Source organism: Protopterus annectens, chromosome 11.part0 (genome assembly GCF_019279795.1).
Source record: "Protopterus annectens isolate FY-2018-M chromosome 11.part0, PAN1.0, whole genome shotgun sequence".
In the NCBI taxonomy this organism is placed as follows: domain Eukaryota; kingdom Metazoa; phylum Chordata; order Ceratodontiformes; family Protopteridae; genus Protopterus; species Protopterus annectens.
In genome coordinates, this window is record NC_056745.1 from 1,042,545,216 (window position 1) to 1,042,559,754 (window position 14,539).

The following is a 14,539-nucleotide window of genomic DNA, read 5'->3' on the forward strand; positions in this document are numbered from 1 at the left end:
GATTGTAGAGTCTGTGGATTAGCTAAAACTGTAGATGAAGTAAAATTTGCACTAATTTGTCAGCTAGGATGTTGGCCATTTCTTTTGAGTGAAAATGTAGAGTATTGTTGAGGACTAGCCCCATACATTGTTGGTTGTTATGTATTAACTTCCTGACATAGTTAAAAAAAACATACCTAATTTATTTTTGGTATTGGTAGCTGTTTTGAAATAATACTCAGTTTTGAGCTTCTGAAGGATTTTCTTAAGCTCTTTACTAGTTGCTTAAATGTTTTCTTGAGGTAGATAGAATGAGACTTCTTATAAGAACTGAACAATTTCTTTCTCTTGTTATATATTCCATCATAAGGGATTGTCTTTAAATTTCTCATTATATTCGATATGCATAGGGGCTGTCTTTTATCAGTGTAAATATTTAAGTGGGAGTAGAAGTCATAAGCATTGGCAGCAGCTTTAGCAATGACATCTGTAGGAGGAGGATTACAGTGGAATTTTTCATTCATCAAATAACTGAAGAAGGTGTGCTATTGAGACATCCCGAAACACAGTCATATTTACATGTTAAGTACAGCAGTTTTAACACAAAAGGTCACTAATTTATGACCTGATGTAACAAGGCAGGGTGATATCTTAAGAGGTGTAAGAAATGGCTATATTTGTGTGGACTAAGTCAAGGGATTTGGGCCTCCAGTAGGATGGTTAACAATTTGTAAAAGAAAGTTAGCCTTTATAATGTTAAGGAAGCACTGGGCATACCAACCATTGGCAGTGTAAATCAGCCAGTTTATTGATGGATAGTTGAAGTAAATTAACTAAACCCCAGCTACTGTGTTAAGATTGCTGTCATTCTCAGAAGGGGACATAAAGGGTGTTCTATAACAAGCTGTGAAGTTATAGTTAGTGTTTTTTGTTGTGATTTGAGTATCTAGGAGTTCAAATGTAGTGACCTGAGGAATCTTTCATGAGGTAGTGATATCCTTTACAAATACTGATACTCCACACAGCTGCCAGTGAAGGATTGTTTTCACTGGTCTGAAACCATGTCTGTGTAACTGTGCACATGTGAATGTGTTCCCGTTGCAGGAGAGCCTGAAGTTCAGGCATTTTTTAAGACTACTAGCACTGAGAAGAGCCACATTACTGTGCTTCAAATTAGAATTTAAGAATCTACTAGGTTTGAATGTCCATCAGATGGACTTCACATAAAGAAGGCACTGTGAGAGCAGCAAAGGCTTTAGCCAGAATGCAAACTACTTAATCTTCACCCCTCTCTTACCATCTGGCAAAGCAGTAATGTTTGTCGGCTATCTCACCCCAAGCTGACACATAATGGATTCCCTTAGAATAACACCAGTTACATAAGCAATTATTAAAGCCAGTTATCTTGTCTTTGAATTTCAGCTTCATTCTGGATGTTGACAAAATACCACTCAAGACTAATCTTTCCTGCCAAAGACACATGTATAGCAAGCTTAATCATATCTTTCTGCATCTTCTTCTGGCTAGAATAGCTAAGCTCATTCACCTCCACATGGACTAGTATCATGTCATAATGGTGTTTGGCAGGATAGAGGGATCTAAGGGCCCTTGTTACCTGCTGGATCCTGGCTCCAGAAAGACAGATGTTACCATATTCTTATCCAGCATGGTGGTGTCTGTATGTCTGACAACAAAGTCACCTGTTATTAAGGCATTACTGTGGTTAAATGAAGTCTCAGTGGGCCATAAGATCTTGGTGTCTGCACCTTTGTGTATGTGTACTAGATGTGGATGTGGAGGGTGAAGGTGGGTGTAATGCTGTGTGAACTAATATCTGAAGTTTCTTGATATTTAGCCTGGGAAGCTCAGGGTATTATTCTTTTAACAACCTTAGGGTAAGTTGGTTTAGTGGAAATACTCTTTGCTGTGTGTAAACGTGTTATGTTTAACAAATGTTGCTGAGGTGAGAAGTTAACCTTCAAGTTAAGCAAATACTTACACCTCTAACGCACTGGATCATTGTGAGGCAGTAGTAAAGAGTTTTCAGTAAGCATGAGAGAATTACTGCACTGCCTCAAAGTACCTGTTGCTCACAGGCTGCCTGCAAAAGTGGCAAAAGCTGACAGACTCTGTATTGCCCACTGCAGATGAAGGTTTATAACAAGACTGGTAGGTTAATACCTTACTCTTCAATATGATAGAAGGGGATAATTGGACTTGAAAAAGATGATGATATTTATTTTATATTTATTTTATTTTACATTTGTTGGCTGGGATAGTCTGAGCTGAATAGCCCTTTTTCAGAGGAGGCCTGGGGAGAGAAGCTCCAGTCCAGAATTATACATTAAATACTGAAATGGAGACGAATGACAAAAATAGATTTTACAGAGAAGAGTCAGGACAGTGACAATTAGAGAAAATACAATTTCCAGAATCTAATTACAAATGATAGTCATATGTAATATGGGATATAACTAAAGGATAAAAAGATACAAGATGTAGCAAGTAGTATTTACAGTACAAAAAATGTAGAAGTGGCAGAAATATATAGGATCAGTAAACTAATCAGTAACAAGTGACAAATTTAAATCAAATATATTTACCCACTAGGATAATGTGGTTTCCATCTACCTAGTGCAAACAATATGCAACAAATGGTTTAACCCAGTGGATCTAGGTGCAGTAACTGTAATAGATACAGATATCTAAATGAATTGTTTCAAGTGCAGTAGCTGTAAAACAGAGAGTTTCAGTGCAGTATCAGTATAGCAATCAGCCAAGTAATAAAGTATGTATCACGTAGGTAATCCTGTACTCTGTAGTGCAGTGCTGAAGAGCATAGTCATGAAAAACAATCAGTTAAAACTGAGAACCAGACCTCTCAAGAGCCGTGAAGAAAACAGGACAAAACCAAAGTGAAAATTGAACTTTTACTATAAAACAATTAAACAACGCTTTTGTCCGTGCTTGAATTCTGAAGAAGTCTGTATTTGCATGGATGAAAGCGCTTATTGCTTAATTGTTTTATAGTAAAAGTTTAATTTTTCACTTCGGTTTTGTCCTGTTCTTTTCCACGGCTCTTGAGAGGTCTGTAGACCAATAGCTTTAAATACAGTAAAACTACAGTAATCAGTAACAAGCAGAAATGCACCAACACCAGTGATCAGAAAGTGTAGTCAGTAACTTGGATAATGTTATTTTTTGTATACCTGGTATCTGTAACAGACAACAATGTAATATTATCTTCAGTTTTCTCAGTAATGAGCAGCAGTTCCAGTGCAATTTAATACCACTACAGTCAGCAAGGTAAAAGTGAACAGCAGTACAATACCAATGAGGTGCAATACTGCAATGTTATTTAAACTCAAAAGCATAACAGTCAGCAGAACAAAAGTGAAAATTTCAGAAATATGTCAGCAAGAAGTACCTTTACAGTTTGTGTCAGATTTGGACTTATCCTTTCAGTTATGGTCACAAAGCTATAGGAAATGCAGTGAAACATGCAGTCAATCTCCACTGGAGGTGAAAAGCTTTGGGATGCTTCAGTGAGATACAGTGCTGCTCTAAATTTTGTCTCTATTTGGTGACTGATGTGATAAGCCATGTATGTCACTACTGTATAGTTAGGGTGCATAATTTTTACCTGAACTGATACTGTAGTAATCTTAAGTAATGAACTGTATCTTTGATACTGTAGTAATCCTAAGTAATGAACTGTCTTTTTGCCTAGTGGGATCCCATGATCACTACATTGCCTGGCATGTACCTGATGTCTGTGGGAATGCTGCAGCCTGTTGTCTGGCTTTTGAAATGGAAGCAAAGTATAGTCTGTTCAACAGGAATGCTCCGATTCCTTAACCTTCTCTTCAGTGCAGGAAACTTGTACTTACTGTATCTACTTGTATGCAGGATTCATCACAAAGACAAGGTATAGTATGTTATTTATTTACTTGCATAGCCTGTAGGCACAGTTCCAAAAATAAATATTTGCAGGAATCCACAGCTAACTAATATGCAAGTATGCAAAGAAATACAGTTTTAAAGGGCAGGGGGTTAAGGATTAAGGAGAAAGCATGTAACCTGTGTGTCTAAACCAACTGCAGTCTGTAACTGAGAGCGAGGAAGTTATGATGAGCTAACATGATTGTGTGTGTGTGTGTGTGTGTGTGTGTGTGTGTGTGTGTGGGGGGGTGTAGTGGCCGAAGGAAATGGATTTAGCATAAGTGCTTCTTGCAGTGTCTAGGGCACATGCTAACAGAGAAATTAGTGGAGTTGATACAAAGTAGAAGGTACAAATGACAAATGTGCCTATCACAACATTGGCAGCATGGTAAAGTAAAGGAGAAGGCAGGTCAAAGTCCATTTATTGTGACTAGAAAGTGTCTCTGTGTGTGTGTCTGTGTGTCTGTCTGTGTGTCTGTGTGTGTGTGTGTGTGTGTGTGTGTGTGTGTGTGTGTGTGTGTGTGTGTTACATGTCCTCACCTGATGATGATAAACAAAACAGAAGCTTTAAAACTGAGGATGGGATATCATTCCGAAAGTAAAAAATGATAGTGGTTAAAGTTTAGTCAATCAATCCGTTTTTAACTGTGCTACACTCGGTACATTGTTTTTCCTTTTACTACTGCTGTGCATGTAATTTTAATTTCAGGACTTCTGTTCTGAATTTTCTACCCTCAAAGTATGTCTCTCCTGCCACTGTATTGTGTTACTTTTGTTTCATTGTCTGTTTTGTATACAAATGTAATTTGGAACTCCTTTTATAATAATACCTAGTATTACAGCTTATTCATCTGCCCTGGATTATGAATTAAAGGGTCTGCCAACAAATACAGAAATAAAATAAATGTATTAGTTCAATATTTCTCCTTTTTTATCTTCTGTGATCTCTGTTCTGTACAAAAAAGAAAACTCTGACTCTTAACTTTTTCTCTTTTGACCCCTTTAGTCAACTCAGTTTTGCCTCACAGCTTCCTTGCTCACATTTCCTTCATACCCATTCTGCTTGCCTCTGTGAACTATGCCTCTTTTCCCCCAAGTCACGCTCTTCATTTCTTGTATGCCCTGTTTCTTGCTGTAAAAATTAACTCCATGGTTGAGTGTAGCCACACTGGCCTTCTCCTCAAACCACTGCAACTTTCAGTGACTAGTGCAAGACCCAAAATTGTAGGTCCTGAACTCCAAAACATAAACTCTGATTACAACAAAAGGCTGTTTTGAAATCTCCTGATAAACCATTAAAGCATTTGTGTGTTTAGGAGGGTGACCACCTGCTCCCCCCCAAAAAAAAAATGTGGTGTACTGCACAACCATCTACATTCCTGCTACTTAGCAGTGTCTGAATCCTGGGGGATATTCCATGGTTCGAACTTATTAGACGTGGTGTGTGTGTGAGTGTGTGTGTGTGTGTGTGTGTGTGTGTGTGTGTGTGTGTGTGTGTGTGTGTGTGTGTGTGTGTGTGTATATATATATATATGTATGTGTATGTATATATATATATATATATATATATATATATATATATATATATATATATATATATATAATGTGTGTGTATATATGTATATTTTATTTATATATATATACATGTGTGTGTGTGTGTGTAGTCTATATATATATGTCCATATATATATATAATGTGTGTGTGCATAAGAATATATATATATATATATATATATATATATATATATATATATATATATATATACATATACATACAGTGGATATAAAACGTGTACACACCCCTGTTAAAATGCCAGTTTTTTGTGATATAAAAAAAAATTAGACCACAATAAATCATTTCAAAACTTTTTCAACCTTTAATGTGACCTATAACCTGTACAGTTCAACTGAAAAACAAACAAATTTGTTGGGGGAAAAATATAAAAAATAAAAAACGTACAATACGCTTGTTGCATAAGTGTGCACACGCTTAAACTAATACTTTGTTGTGTGTATACACCCTTAAACTAATACTTCGTTGAAGCACCTTTTGATTTAATTGCAGCATTCAATCTTCTTGGGTACACACCTACCATTAATTAAAGATACTGATTAACCCCAAATAAAGTTCAGCTGTCCTAGTAGGAGTTTCCTGACATTTACTCAGTTGCCTGCTACAGCAAAAGCCATGGTTCGCAGAGAACTTACAAAGCATCAAAGGGATCTCATTGTTGAAAAGTCAGTCAGGAGAAGGGTACAAAAAAATTTCCAGCATTGGATATACCATGGAACACAGTGAAGACAGTCATCAAAAAGTGAAAAAAATATGGGACAACGGTGATTTTGCAAAGAACTGGATGTCCCTCCAACATTGATAAAAAGACAAGACAAAAACTGGTCAGGAAGGCTGCCAAGAGACCTACAGCAACACTGAAGGAGCTGCACGTTTTTTGGATGATATATTTATGCTGTGGGATGGAACAGAGGAAGAGATCAGTGAATTTCTTGATTACATTAACAATACAACCAGTTTCCTCATTTACACTCATTCTGTTAACAAGGCAATGATTTTCTATTTGGATGTGAAGCTTGGAAAAGACACAACATTAAAGGTGTTTACATTCCAAATTTATAGGAAAGAGACATAGTCCAACAGTCTTCTCCATTTTGAGAGTGCACATCCTTGCAAACAAAAGAGGGGGGTTGTCAAGGGACAATTTGTGAGAGTAGCCTGGATGGTTAGTTTGTTTGACAGTTTTTTGGATGAATGTGAGGTTCTGAAGGGGATGTTTTTGAAAAGAGGTTACCCACTAAACTTGATTAATGAGATCATGGTTGAGGGTTATTAACAGGCGTGAAAGGTGTCATTTTCAACCCTTATTGTCCACAGCCCAGTTCTAACCTATGGAGAATGTAAATGTGGTTGATGGCACAACATTTGATATTGCTGGCCAGAATGATAGCACGAGAATGGAAAAGGAAAATTTTAAATGTGATTTCAAATGTGCTTTTATTAGCACCATTTAACAAGAGCAGTAAAGAAATAGTTAATGTTTTGTTTAAGAAATGGGTTGTTTTATCCAGTGACAAGGACATTAGAAATTGTGTAGCTAATAAAATAAACATTGTATACCGTAGGAATATGTGTCTCAAAAGTATGCTTGAAGTTAACCAAAAGGGGCCCCCTTCTGGTATGATGAAATGTAGTGCCTGTAATTATTGCACCTACATTTTGGAGGGTGCTTCCTTTGGGATTAATAATACAGAAATTACATTATTATAAAAAATCTTTCTGTTATACAGAGAGAGTGGTATACTATGCCCTTTGCAATAATTGCCCATGTTTCTACATATGCAAAAATAAGAGGAAGTTTAAAAATCGAATATACGAGTATTTAAGGGGCATTAAAATAAAAAAAAAGATATGAATGCCTTAGCTAAACATTGTATGAATTGTGTTGGCCATGAATTCAAGTTTACCATCTTAGAAGTAAGTACTTGATATGGATGGTAGGGGGGGACCATGGACATTGTTCTTGGAAAGACAGGAAGCTTTGTGACAGATTTATCTTAATGCTATACAATGGCCAGGATTGTATTATTCTTTTTCTTGTTTTTTGAAAACTAAAGCACTTGAGAGATAATCTATTTTTATATTTATATATATTTTTACAGACAATTTTATACATATTTAATGTTTGATGATATTTCTAGTTTTTTACTATTTTTAAGATATTTTAAAATGTTTTAAATTTGTTGCTGAGAAAATAGGTGATTTATACAGACATTTCACATGTTTCAGTAGGTTCTATTTTTATAATAGTCATTTTCATTCATCAGTGTTGTTGGTATTTATGACCGGGTTCATCAACTCCTTATTTATGCTGCTTTTTAATTGTAGCATTGTTTCTGTTGCATTGAGGGGTATGTTTGTTATTTGAAATATATATATATATATATATATATATATATATATATATATATAAAATTTATTCTTACAGTTTTCAATGTGTTTTTGATGTGATGAAGTCTCTGAATTGTCAGAGATGAAAGCGCTGAGTTACCATGTTCATTAATAAATTTTGTGTTTAAGAAGAGACTGCGACCTTCCGTTTCCCTTTTGCTGTTTTTTTCGTATTACAGTATCTAGTATGTTCACTATAGTTTTATTAAAAACACTGGTGACATATGCAAATTTATATTGGTATAAATCTAGCTATATAAATATATCAAGCCATATTAACAAGTTCACATTTACTTACATTATATATTGCATATATTCTATACCATATAATTAAAACATTACACAAATTGTGCAGTTGCTGCCTTCTCTAAAACCTCATTCATCCTCTAAAATATTTTTCTGCAGGTATTTTTCTCTGTTTCCATTTTTCTGTGTAATTGACTCCTACCCTTTTCTAAAGATCCCATTTCTTGTTCTTTTATCTTTGTTGCAATATTCATTACTTCAGGTATTGTTAGTTTAGACTTTGATTAACATTTTTAGTAATTTTGTTTTTGCTGCCACCATAATTAAACTTAACAATGCCATTGTCTAGGCAATTCATATCCTGTATCCTAGCTCAAAAATCAAGATACACTCATTTGTTCACCTAGTATTTCTGAGAATACTTTGTAGGGAATTTCTAAGTCTGCCAACTCATTACACTGTGGAAGCATATGCTCCCAGGTACCTGTTTATTTCCCATTATGCCTCCAACATTTGGTATCTACTTGAGGAAAATAGTTTGGAGTATAAAAGTACCTATGGAAGTACTCTCAGGCAAAAATTCCAAATCTTATAGATTTTGTTGCATATTTGGGAGCCACATATATGTCCTCCCATTGTTTCTTTGTGAATTGCTCATATAACTTATCTTCCCAATTTTTCTGACCACCTCTGATTCTTATAGATATTTTACAATATTTTATATGTCAGAATAATTATCCCTTTTTAATAGCAGCATCTCTTCAAGATTCAATTAAAAACTCAACCAGTGCAGGTCTTTCATTTAGGATTCCCCTATCCCTTTCTTTTTGTCTACACTCTTGATATCAGTCCTTGATAGGGAAAACAATCTCTAGCCTGCAATCCAAATGTCTTCTTGGTCTCTTCACATTCTGTTAGCTTTCCATGCCTAATTATTTGTTCCCAGCACCTTAATTCCTTTGCTGGCTTCCTCCACAAAATTCCAGAATCCTCTTGCCTATTCTGTGTACCCCCAATTGCATTCTTTCCTATTGGTAGAATCTCATTTCTGCATTCCCATGTTGACTTGGTTCTTAGTGTACTTTCTGCTACCTTATGAATATAATATTCTGTTTGGATCTCCATCCAAAATCCCACTCTTTCCTTATTTCTTGAATTAGCCTCCTGCTTCTTCATCATCCCTTTCCATTTTGAATTGTAGCTTTCTGATTGTGTTATGTATAAGAGCCTTAACTGTGGAACTCTAAAATATCCTGTCAAATCAAGTAATCATAGACCCCGTTGTTTTATTGGGAGGATCAGTTTATCCTGCGTGAGTCTTGCCCTCTTCCCTTCCAGGTTAATCCTTTAAACGTTTTTTCTTAGCATCAACATTGGAACCTATGTCACATTTTACATGATTGTTTTGTTTTATTGAAATCCCTCAAAAATAAAAACGAACAAACCTAATAGGAACATTTGTCCCAAATAGACAGTTGCTAGCACAGGCCTTAATTAATCTGAAATGTAGGTTATTCATGCATGCTTGTTATTGTCTGTGCTTCTACTTGAACTAATTGCTGGCTCTTCTTTTTGTATCTTTATTCCCCAAGAGATGTGAAAACAACTTGCATGTGTTAGGAACATTTTAACTTTTAGCCTTGAAGAAAACAGGGCAGTAAAAGCCGGAACACTGGTATCAGCTTGTCTCCATGGAAACGTAACAAAAAAAATTAGTCATCTGCTGTAGCCTGAAAGACAAGCTGAAACATTTATTGCTAAAGGAAAACTTTTCATTATACTCAGCATTCTCATATTTACTTGTTTGCACTTAAACTTACTAGACTAAATCAAAGGTCTTGATCCAGACATTCACTTATGCAAAAGTAAGAGAAAACAGATCCAGCTCAACATATATTATGATTGGTATACTTTTGCACCTCATTTCCTACCTCAGCAACCCGAGATTAGAGCCTATTTGTCTAACCTTACTTCTCTTTTTGCATTGTAGTGCCTACATTCTTTAATACTAACAATACCCTGTATACCTCTGAAGTGGTACGAGATCTGGGATCACAAGTAGATGGATAACTTAACTTTGACCACCATGTATCTACTGTAGTAAGGGAAGCTTTCTATGTAGTATGCTTGATTAGCAAAGGCATTGCCTCTAGAGCAAAGGAGGTTATAACCCCACTATATTCGTCACTAGTCAGGCCCATAATTGATTATAATGCCCCTTTTTGCATGTACGATACAAAGCACCTGCAGCAACTGGAGAGACCTCAGAGGTTTCTAACTATGAAGATCAAGGGACTCTGAAGTCCCTGTCACTATACTCAGTATCATGTAGACTTCTTAGGCAGAGTTATGCCTGGCTTACAGAGCAATCTCTGACCCAAACCTAATGAATCTGTTGCACATCTGTAAATGAAATGGGACTAGAGCTACCCATTCCAGGGACTTAAATATGGCCTACAAATTGAATAGGATGTGCTGCAGGGACAAATTTGTCTCTCAGCAACGGCCACATCCTTTGAATAGGCTGCTCATTCATGTGAAGCAGAGTACCTCTATGACACTATTCAAAAGGAACTTGTACGTGTGGATGGGGCACTGTAAATGTTTACCGGGGGTAACACCCACAACCCTCCTGGACATGGTCGGTCATTAATAAATACAATCTTGGGCATTGACTGGAGTATCTGGTATTAGTTGAGATGAAATAGCTAGGCTTGAAATGACCTCCGGGTTGATAGGGTCTTAGGGGGTTACTAGGCAATGACCCTGTAACCAAAGATGAAAGAGTAGAAGAAGAAAAAAGCATATGTTTACTTTAGTAACTTTATCACACACAAGAGCAACTAAAAATGTTTGTCTTTCAGCTTTTCCCGGTTAGGGGTTGCCACAGCGGCACTCTGGTCCGCTAATGATTGGCAGTAGAGTTTCAGGAATGCCGAGGTGCCAGCTCGATGTTCAACATTCAATGAAGGCACGCCCATTTACGCATGTCTTTCGAATGCCCACCCAACCGCGGGGAGGACATGCACTCCAGCCGAGAATCGAATGGGAGAACCTCTTGCTGTGAGGCAACAACGCTATCGCTGCACCACCGCAGATGTTACAAGAACAACTAAAAATACTTTACTATAAATATGCAACTTTTATTGTGAAAAGTTTCATAGAAATACTGTTAAGAAATTGTTTTACTTGGTTACCTTTTTCCTTCTTCTTCCCCTTCCATCGGTTTCTTTCCAAACATTAATGACATGCAGTAATGCAAATTCTTTCAGTTCCCCACAAGTTCAACAAAGTTAACAAAAGTCCAGTCTTTCCACATTTTCTTATTAAGCAGTATTTCACAAATGTGAATGATACTTTACTGACTCAGATTTATTCACTAATTTTTGTGTTGCTAGTCTTCTTCCTGGTCATCTCCTTCTCCCAACTCCAGATTCTGGTTCATTTCTAAGGTACTCATGATTCTTCTAGTCAACTCCTGTGCTTTTCTGCCTCTCAAGCATTTTCCTTTGGAACAGTGAAACTGGCAAAGTCTGTCTGTGTGCTTTATCATCAGAAGAATCAGAAGCAGAGGCCCCTTCTGCTTGATTGCTCATTTTTTGTTGGACAAACTTTTGTATTTCCTCTTTAGCGTGTTCTGCTTCAAAAAATGAATTTTTTCCTCCAGGAAAAAATATTATAAAGACTGCTGGATAGAGCAGCTTGAGTCTCACACTTGCCTCTTGACATTCCCTGATTGCTGGAATAAATGTGTTTCTCTTCTGCCTGGTAAACAGTGCATAATAATTTTCCACAAACACTCTGTGTCCAACTTTTAATATTTTGCCCTTTTGTCAGTTTTGTCAGGATCAACTTTTTCTGGTGTTAGGGTTGCATCTTTACTAATACAGGTCTATATTGCTTTCTCATGGTTAAATTTGGAGCATACACACAGTGTGCCCTATCAATTAACAGTTCTTGCTGTGGAGTACCAGTCCAAATAGTTATTTGTACCATTATAAAATGAATACAGTCTGTTACCTCTAGTTTCTGTGGTACAACAAAAAAATCTCAGATTTTTCCCTATGTACTATGTCCTCTAATTCTACCAATTTTTGAAACATCTCTTCTTGATCAGTCTAATACTCGGTCAGCCTTTTTGATTTTTGCAGTTTTATCAGCTCATCTGAATATCTGTTTAAAGCTTCATCCATTTTTCCAGCCTTTTGTAATTTGAGCTGATATACTCTTTCAGTGTTTCATTTCTTGTAATCAGTTCTGAGCACATTTGCCTTATTTTTCCTCTAGATTACTGGCAACCGTGTCTCCCACCAAAGATGGGACTTGAACTGCTTTTTGATGAACAGCTACAGGATATTTTCCAGTCAGTGTTTGTTCTTCAACTTTTCTAGTTGAGTTTCTTTCAGGCTGTCTTTGTTTCTTCTTTGCTGGCATTCATGCAGTGCACTTAATAGCCAGTAACTGAATTTACTAAAAGTGACAGAGTTCCTGGCCCCTGTGTCCCAGTTTCTTTTTTTCACACTGGGAGAGCTGAAGTTAAGCTCTTGATCAGTATGCAGCCATCTTGGAAAGTAATCTAGTACGTTCACTGCAGTTTTAATTTTGTAACCTTCAGAGCCGCTGAGTTGGATTCTTTCAGGACAGCTATAATTTTAAAGATTTTAGGAGTCTTCATACAGCAAGAGGCTATCTAGATCAGTAGACTTTCACTGTCTGATACAAATGCAGATCATAACTCTAAAAATTCCAAATAAAATAATGATGTTGCAACATTCAGCGAAAGGCAGTTCTTCTGTTTTGTGTGTGTGTGTGTGTGTGTGTGTGTGTGTGTGTATTTTGTGTGACAAAAATGCCAGGGACACCTACTGTTAATGTTTATTTTATGCAGCTTTTCTAATTCCTGTACAAGATGGCTGTTTGGTTATAGCTATTGAGCATTTATTACTAAACCGTTTCAAAATACAATAAATAGGACTCGGAATTCATCTATTGTTACAATAAATTTTGTTACATCACCTTTTGTAAGCACTATGTCATACATTACTATATATTTAAGCTTAACCAAGAGTGATTTCCCCATGGACCCATCTGCCTGAGTTGGTAGTAGTTCAAGTGGATGTAAAAAATCCCATGACACTTATTGAAAAGTGTAGGGGTTCTTTATTGATTATAACAGGTTATATACACTATTTACATTGTTATAATCCGTAAAGATCCCCTACACTTTTCAGTAAGTGTCATGGGATTTTTTACATCCACTTGAGCTAGGTTATATACACTATTTACATTATAGAAGGCCGCGATGGTGCAGAGGTTAGCGTTGTCGCCTTACAGCAAGAGGCTGTCCGGTTCTATTCTCGGCTGGAGCACCTTCTGTGCTGAGTCTGCATGTCCTCCCCATGGACGAGTGAACTTTAGAGACCTGCAGGTAGGTGCTTGTGTGTGAGTGGGTGTGCCTTCTTTGAAGGTTGGGCGTAGGGCCTGCAACTCGACACTGTAAAAATCCACTGCCAATTATGAGCAGACCGGTGATCTGCTGTGGCGACCCCTAACCAGGAAAAGCCGAAAGACATTACTATATACACTATTTACATTGTATACAATATATACAATATATGTATTATTTACAGTTGCTTACATCTGACATTGTATCATATAACATCATGTATTTCAATTTTTCCCTTCACCACTCTTTTCCACAGCCAAAAACATATTTTTTCAAAATTTCAGCTAATACCCATTTCCCATTATATTTTATCTCATTCAGTCCTTCATTCCATATGACCCACAAAACGTAAAACAATTTTCTATCAGTTTCTTTCACTTCTTTTTTTTTTCTTACCATAATGTCTGTATTCTGTCATGTTCATGTTTATATCTTGCAGAATTTTAGAATCATTCAGTACATTTAATGTTATATATTTTTCCCACAATTCTCTCACTCTCTTACAGTTTAAGAAAATATGTTCCATCATGTCAGTCTTTCCACAATAGTTACACACCCTCTCCTGTATCCTTTTATAGGGCATATTTGCTTTAGCAGGCAGTTTACTTATTAATCTCCAGATAAAGTCTTTACATTCATACATTTTTTTGCTCCATGTAAGCCTTATTTTGATTGCATTTATTTTTTTCCATTATCTAAGTTTTTCCAAAGATAACTATAGTAACATTCCCTCATTACATTGTCATACCTTTCTTTTCTGCTTTTTCTTAGACTTTCTGTTTTCAATTTCCATAATATCTTCTTTTGATACTCTTTAATTTCATTACTGACATTATTCTTCCATCTTTTCCCATATTTTTAACTTTCCCAAACATCTTTATATTTGATTTTCATTATGTCATTTACTATGTTCCTGTTTTCTTCTTCTAATCCCCTCAACACTTTCTAAAAATTCAGTGAAG

The 14,539-nt window shown here is 36.2% G+C and overlaps 1 protein-coding gene across 1 annotated transcript in view; it reads left to right on the forward strand.

Moving 5' to 3' along the window:
- Positions 1-14,539, forward strand: part of LOC122815686 (putative Dol-P-Glc:Glc(2)Man(9)GlcNAc(2)-PP-Dol alpha-1,2-glucosyltransferase) — a 54,589-nt gene that overhangs the window by 26,700 nt on the left and 13,350 nt on the right. The window contains exon 2 of the mRNA XM_044088389.1: positions 3,710-3,907. Coding sequence (XP_043944324.1) covers positions 3,710-3,907 — 198 coding nt within the window. The remainder of the gene's footprint in view (positions 1-3,709; positions 3,908-14,539) is intronic.